Source organism: Microtus oregoni, unplaced genomic scaffold, assembly GCF_018167655.1.
Source record: "Microtus oregoni isolate MIOR12 unplaced genomic scaffold, Mior012 000010F_ref0000083, whole genome shotgun sequence".
NCBI lineage: Eukaryota > Metazoa > Chordata > Mammalia > Rodentia > Cricetidae > Microtus > Microtus oregoni.
Window position 1 is genome coordinate 27,488,031 of NW_024543069.1, and position 7,728 is coordinate 27,495,758.

At 40.2% G+C, this 7,728-nt stretch overlaps 1 protein-coding gene across 1 annotated transcript; it reads left to right on the forward strand.

Annotated features, from left to right (window-relative positions):
- Positions 1-3,417: 3,417 nt before the first annotated feature.
- On the forward strand, positions 3,418-7,506 carry LOC121452999 (HIV Tat-specific factor 1 homolog). Its single transcript, XM_041659509.1, has 2 exons — positions 3,418-5,445; positions 7,397-7,506. Exons 1-2 carry the CDS (start codon positions 3,418-3,420, stop codon positions 7,415-7,417), a joined length of 2,049 nt encoding a protein of 682 aa, XP_041515443.1. The 3' UTR covers positions 7,418-7,506.
- The last annotated feature ends 222 nt before the right edge of the window (positions 7,507-7,728 follow it).

Below are 7,728 nucleotides of genomic sequence, written 5' to 3' on the forward strand. Positions count from 1 at the left end.
CATCCACTCCTTAGAGAGGGTAAGGCACATTACTTTGGGGAAAGTCCAAGGCTCTCGCTACTATATCAAGGCTGAGCAAGGTATCAATTTAAGAATAATGGGTTCCCAAAAAAACCACTACAAGCAGTAGGGATAAATTCTGGTGCCACTGCCAGTGGTCCCATAGTCTGCCCCAGTCATACACCTGTCATCCACTTTCAGATGGTCTAGTTTGGTCCAATGCTGGTTCCTTCCCTGTCTGACTGGAGTTGGTGAGCTCCTATTAGCTCAGGTAAACTGTTTCATAGAATGTCCCCATATGGTCTCAACCTCTTTGTTGGTATTCTCACTCCTCCCACTCTTCAACTGAACTTTGGGAGCTCAGCCCAGTGCTCTGCTACAGGTCTCTCGGCCTCTGTTTCCATCAGTTCTAGCCAAGAGAGTGCAGGCCCAAGACAGTTCTTTATTAATCAATGATAATCACAGCACACAGAGGGGAATCCTGTTGGAGAAGGGAACTACTTATTGGTTCCCGGATGCCCGGCTAGCTTAGACCCCAAATAATCACACAGAAACTGTTTTAATTAAATCACTGCTTTAGCCCACTAGCTCAACTTCTTATTGGCTAACTTTTACATCTGAATTTAACACATTTCTATTAATCTGTATATGACTACATGACTGTGGCTAACCAGCTAAAGTTCCCAGCACCTGTCTCTTGGCTAAAGTTCCCAGCATCTATCTCCAGTGACTCAATGGATACTCTCTGACTCTGCCCTTCTTTCTCTCAGCATTCAGACTAGCTTTTCCTGCCTATCTAAGGTCTGCCTTGCTATAGGTCCAAAAGCAGCTCTTTTTTTTTTATTAATTAATGGTAATCACAGCACACAGAGGGGACTCCCACATCAGAATCCTACACCTGAGGCTGGTGGATCTCTGGAATTGAGGTTGGTTGGGTCTTTAGAGCAAGTTTCAGGAAAACAAAACTTAGGCAATAAAGGTAAATATCAAAAGCAGAGGTATATATTCATGGCCCCACTGTCGCCCTGTGGCTTACAGAGGTGAAAGCCATCCATAGCTCAGCTTTTGTGCTCAAGACCTAAACTAGTATAAAGACATCAGCAGTACAGCAAAAGAGACAATATATTTATCTTCTCAGCCATTAATCCAAGGGACCTGATTTTCTTATTGGAAAATGCTGTACAAGCTAAAATTTGAAAGACAGGAATACTGCTTTTAATGCCAATATTTATTTTGTTTTTACTCACATAAATTTCTTGAGTTCTAGTCAAATTCCTATTTTAAATAGTTGTTCCATCTTGTTACCATGCATATATATATATATGCATATATATATATCACAAATTATAAGTTTTTAACCCTTCACCTGCTTAATATCATCTGTACTATTTTGAATTTGGAGTTATTACAAAAAAAGCCGGTGTGAACATTTAGCTCCCTGAAAATTCTGTTTCATGCAACTTAGATTGAACTAGAAAAATTTTTTCTAGGCTAGATGTATCACTCAACATTTCATTTCAAATAGCAGTGTGTTAGGTGTTGAGCTTCTATGTGTCCTTGTCAGTATTTGATACAACTATCAATTTTCAATGTCTTTTGATGGATGGATAATAGATAAAGAAGGGAGAGAATGAAGGTGCCTTTTAAGAATGCATCAGTGCTTAGGATTAATTTCCTAAGTTCAATACACCAAAATTTGCAGAAACAGTACACAGTAGAATCAACAACTCATTAATATCTTCTCCTCTTATTCCTTCATTTTGAATTTCAGTTCATAACTAACTGTTTCTTTAAAGATTTTTCTGGTCTTAACTGCTAAATTAAGTCACATATTGACAGGATTTTACCAACTCCCTCTTCATATATCCCAGACACCTAAAATTTTGTAATAATAATAATGTTTAATTAGTAAGCATCACTTACCATCAGTTTGAGTAAAGCTCCATGATGACGAAGAAGTTATTTATTTTGTCTATACATTATCTCTAAGACCCTTCTTTAATTCTGTCATAGACATTAAATAAATATTTTTAAATTATTATATAAATATGTTGTTACAAGATAATTCATCTTTCAAATAAGAACCTTCATCTTAAATTTCCACATTCCTGTTTATAAAATAGGCAATTAAGATCAATTCCATGAATTTGAGATGTAGGAGTTGTAAATGTCACAGCTATGAAAAGAAGACATTTTAATGTCAAACTCTATATACTTAGAGATATAATTTTTAACGTTATTAATAAAATATATTACCTAAATATTGCTGTAATATCAAGGTTCAGCATACTTTTCCTTTTACAGAAAATCATTGCTTTCATCCTCCATGGACAAATACTCTCAGACACCTTTATTAATTTAAATTCTCTTTTCACGAGACATTACACTTTAAGTATCATTGGAAAGAATTTGTGATTATATCTTGATAATCATTAGAAGTTAAGACTGGAGACATAAATGTTAGTATACTATTTCCCAATAAATATTTGTCTGTGTTAAATTAAGAATGGAACCTACTAAGCACAATTCTCCTGAATTTTATTGTTACCAGTGCTGTTTTTTTTTTTTTTTTTTTTTTTTTTTTTAATGCTGAAAGATCCCCGCGGCAGTAGGCAGCAGAAATGCTGTAGGTCCCAAATAGTGGCAGCGGGCCATGTGGCGGCAGACAGCAGGCCCTGGGAGCAGCCAGTCCCAGGCAGAAATGGCTGCTGGTCCCCGAGCAATGGCTGGTTCCAGGCAGGGAGACACATGGCAGATGGGCAGAAGACAGAAACATAGATAGGCAGGACATGCAGGGTGAGGTTGGATGTTTATACAGGGGGTTAAGGAGAAGGAAGGGTGAAGGGGGGGACAGAGAGAGAGGGAGAGGGAGAGAGAGAAGAGGAGAAAGAGACAGAGAAGGGGGGAAGCAGAGAAGTGGGGAGAGAGGCAGAAGTGAAGCTGCCTCTCCGAGAGGAAGATAGAAAAGAGAGGACAAGCTCAGGCGGGAAGCTGAAGATCAGCCTGCATCATTGGATGGGGGAGGGAGTGGGCGTGGCTTCGTGGCTTGTCTCTTAAAGGGACCAAAACCATAACAACCAGTTTTGTTTTGGAATCGCCGAAAAACTGGGATTAATACAAATTAAGCTCAATTTATTTATTGAAAACAATTTTATGGACCTGCCACATTGCCATGTGCTGACAATGCGTTGCCATCAGCCTGAGGGAGGGGGGACTTCGTTCTCAAAGGATTTCTTGTTGGGGGCAGGGAGGAGGATGGGGCTTCCGGAGCCAGTGGCTGCCTTGATGGTGACGTCATGCCTGCGTACTTCCGCTTCGCCCTGGCAGAACCTTGGCGTCCAGACCCCGTGGAGCCCGCCAGCGTTGTCTTGGCCTTTTCACCTCTCTGAGCAGTGTCCCTGGGACCAGGTCAGAAATATGAGTGGCAACAACTTAAGTGGGAACGATGAGTTTGATGAGCAGTTGCGACTGCACAAATTGTATGGAGACCCCAAGGATGGTAACACCCAGAATGACCCCTCTGGAGAAACCGATTCTTTGGGACAACTGCCCGCTGACATGCCCTATGAGTGGGACCTTGATAAGAAGGCTTGGTTTCCTAAGATCACCGAAGATTTCATTGCTACATATCAGGCTAATTACGGCTTTTCTAGTGACGGTTCATCTAGTTCCACCGCAAATGCCCAGGACACCAACATGACGACTGGAGAAGAACCGCAAAGAGAAATCCCGGAAGCCACTGACTCCAAAAAAAGGGGAGAAAAGAGAAAGGCCGATTCAGGATGGTTCCATGTTGAAGAAGACAGAAATACAAATGTGTACGTGACAGGTCTGCCTCCAGACATCACAGTGGATGAATTCATACAGCTTATGTCCAAATTTGGCATTATTATGAGAGATCCTCAGACAGAAGAATTTAAGGTCAAGCTTTACAAAGATAATCAAGGCAATCTTAAAGGAGATGGGCTTTGCTGCTATCTAAAGAAAGAATCTGTGGAACTTGCACTAAAACTTTTGGATGAAGATGAAATTAGAGGCTACAAATTGCATGTCGAGGTGGCAAAGTTCCAGCTGAAGGGCGAGTATGATGCCTCAAAAAAGAAGAAGAAGTGTAAAGATTACAAGAAGAAACTGTCTCTGCAACAGAAGCAGTTGGATTGGAGGCCTGAGAGGAGAGCTGGACCATCCCGGATGCGACATGAGCAAGTTGTCATCATCAAAAATATGTTTCACCCCACAGATTTTGAGGATGATCCATTGGTGCTGAATGAGATCAGAGAAGACCTTCGAGCAGAATGTTCCAAGTTTGGACAGATTAGGAAGCTCCTTCTGTTTGATAGGCACCCAGATGGTGTGGCCTCTGTGTCCTTCCGGGAACCAGAGGATGCTGATTATTGCATTCAGACTCTTGATGGAAGGTGGTTTGGTGGCCGTCAAATCACTGCTCAAGCCTGGGATGGGACTACAGATTACCAGGTAGAGGAGACGTCAAGAGAAAGAGAGGAAAGGGTGAGAGGCTGGGAGGCATTCCTCAATGCCCCTGAGGCCAACAGAGGCCTCCAGCACACGGATTCCATCAGTGCTTCAGAAAATGCAGGGCCTTCCAGAGGAAGGCATTTTTCAGAGCATCTGAGCATGTCTAACACAGGTGCTCAGGAAGCTATAACTGGAATGGCATTTGGAGAAACTATCAATGGAAATAAGTTTAAAAAGGCAGAAGATGGATTCAAAATTGAAGGAAAAGCTTTTGAAAAGGATGCTAAAGAAGGTGGGTCTGATGAAGATGACCCTGAGAGAGAGTGTGAAGAGGGCTGCACCAAGAGAGAGAGTGAAGAAGCCCTCCCTGAGAGCGAGCTTGAAGAAGGTAATCCTAAAAAGGAGTCTCAAGAGCATGGTCCTGAAAGAGAATCTAAGAAGAAAGGCAAAGATAATTATGAAAAGAATGGCCTTGCCAAAGTGTCTGAAGACAGTGACCACAGCGGAGAGGCAGAGGCAGACAGCCTCAAGAAAGAGTCAGAAGGTGATGACTCAGCATCTGAGGAAGACTGCTTAGAGAAGCAGTCTGAAGATGGCGTTGACAAAGACTTAGAAGAAAATGGTGTTAAAAAAGCTTTCGACCAGGATTCCTCCGACAAGGAGTCGCCTGAACACACTGAGAATGGATCAGAAGACAATGACAGTGACAAATCAGAATTTGAAAAAGGCTCTGAGAGAGAGTTTGATGAAGTCTTGGATGAAAAGGAGGAGGAAGCAGTTGTATATGAAAGGGTTTTTAAGAATGAGTCTGATGAGAATGATGACGACTTAGAAGCAGAGAAGGAGTGTGGGGATGCTGATGACAAAGAGGAAGAAGATGACATAGATGAGAAGCTCTTTGATGACTCTGATGAAAAGGAAGAGGAAGAAGATACTGATGTAAAGAAAGATGAAGATACCAATGAGAAGGTATTTAAAGATGCTTTTAGTGAGAAGTTTTTTGAGGAGGAAGGTCTTAATGAGAAATTATTTGGTGATTCTGATGAGAGAGGGACTGTGGGGAATGTGAAAGAAGATGGGTCTCAGTCCACAGACAGCAGCTTTGCCCTGAGTAGTGATGATGATGATGATGATGATGAGGAGGAGGAGGAGGAGGAGGAGGAGATGGAATCCTTTCCACTTGCTTTTTAGGGAAGCCCTGTGTCTCTATCTGCCTGTGCTTCAGGGTCAGTAGTAGTGCATAGCAGTATGATGCCATCAGACTAACATCTCAAAGGTTTCTGTTCTCACCGGTACCATTGCATTTAAATATGTTTATTGGTTCTTCAGTTAAAACTTCATAGTTACAATGCAGGTAAACTGGATACCTGTTTTCTGTTGGATTTGTTAAATGTATACAAAAAAATATTTTTAAAATATCCTGATTGGAATTTGTGATATTCAGAAATAAAGATGAATTGATAATATGCAGAAAAAAACAATTTTATGCACAAATTTATCTTCAAATTTATGGATAGGCCGATACAAATTAAATTATGAGACATGGTCCAGGACAGGCAATGAATTAAGCCTACTGTGCTTGAATGTGTTTAGTGACAGATAAATCATCCAACATAAACCGTTACTGAACAGCATCCTATAGATAGGAAAGAAAACTAATAATAAAAAGGTTTACAAAGTAATGGTTCCTGATAAAGTTCTTTCAAATAAATATAGACTATCCTTCAAATTAATTGTATTTACAATGAAGCAATTTTCAATTAATTTTGTCATTGGTTATTCATAAGGAGTAATAGAGCATGATTATATGCTTAAAAAATTAGTTTTCCTATTTTTAATTACACATTTGTAATTGTGTCTGTGTATAAACACATCATGAATACAGCTGCTCAAGGAGGCCCGGGGCACTTGATACTCTTGGAGGTGGAGTCACAGAAGATTGTGATCCACTTGATATTGTTGCTCATAATCAAACTCAGGTCCTCGGCAAGTGCAGTACCAACATGTAACGGCTATCTTCCAAGCCCCCAAATTTCATCTTTATGCATAGAAAAAACACAAATGAACTTAAAAAATTCAATGATTTAATATCATAACTGGTAATGCAGATCAGATTTCTATACATCTAAGTAGATGTCACTTTAGGCTTCTTGTTCTTATTCTGAGTTGGAGAGCTGATCAAGCTAGCTGTCTTTGAATGTGACCTATCTTCTTTTAATCATACATTGGAAAGGTGCTTGCATACAAGCTGTGTTCTTAGTTATATTTAACTTATATTCCTCAGTAATTATACTGTTTCATATACACAGCCTGATAGAAGCATGCCTCCCAGTCTCTCGTTCTTCTGGGATGATAATGGTGTATAGGTTGACAAGACAACTTTGTGGGTTAAATGTTGTAATCATGTACAATAGAACTTCTAAAGTACCAATGATTATATTACTAATGTCATCTAATTATTAGCTATTGCTTATTGTTCTTATGAATTAAAGTATTAAGACAACTTTAAGAAAACTGTAAATATTGGTAGGATTTCCTATGAGTTGTGAAATGTGTTCTTGATTTTCTTCTAGTATAAGATAAACCAATAATGTAATATTAACAGTTGCAAGATTTACTATGTTAAAAATAAGTATAAATTTCAAATACTGATATTTTATATTTATTTATTTATTTATTTATTTTGGTTTTTCGAGACAGGGTTTCTCTGTGGTTTTGGAGCCTGTCCTGGAACTAGCTCTTGTAGACCAGGCTGGTCTCGAACTCACAGAGATCCGCCTGCCTCTGCCTCCCAAGTGCTGGGATTAAAGGCGTGCGCCACCACCGCCCGGCACAAATACTGATAATTTAAAGTAATTTATTTTGTGAACATTTAAGAGATGTGTAATATTCTCTACGTTTTGTCCTATCTCTCTATCAGTATTGTTTAAGGTGCAACTGAGGAGTTTAATGAATTAAGATGAAGTTTGGATGGGTGCACCCCTCGTGATCCTGACTTCCTTGCTCATATTCTCCCTCCTTCTGCTCCTCATTTGGATATTAAGAGCTCAGTCCGGTGCTCCAATTTGGATCTCTGTCTCGATCTCGATCCATCGCCAGATGAAGGTTCTAAGGTGATATGCAAGATATTCATCAGTATGGCTATCGGTTAGGGTCTGGACCTGGATAGAAGTGGGAGGACCTTGGACTTACTGCAGGGCAGGGAATCTGGACTGCTCTTCATTCTCGAGAGGGAGGGGGAATGGAGTGGGG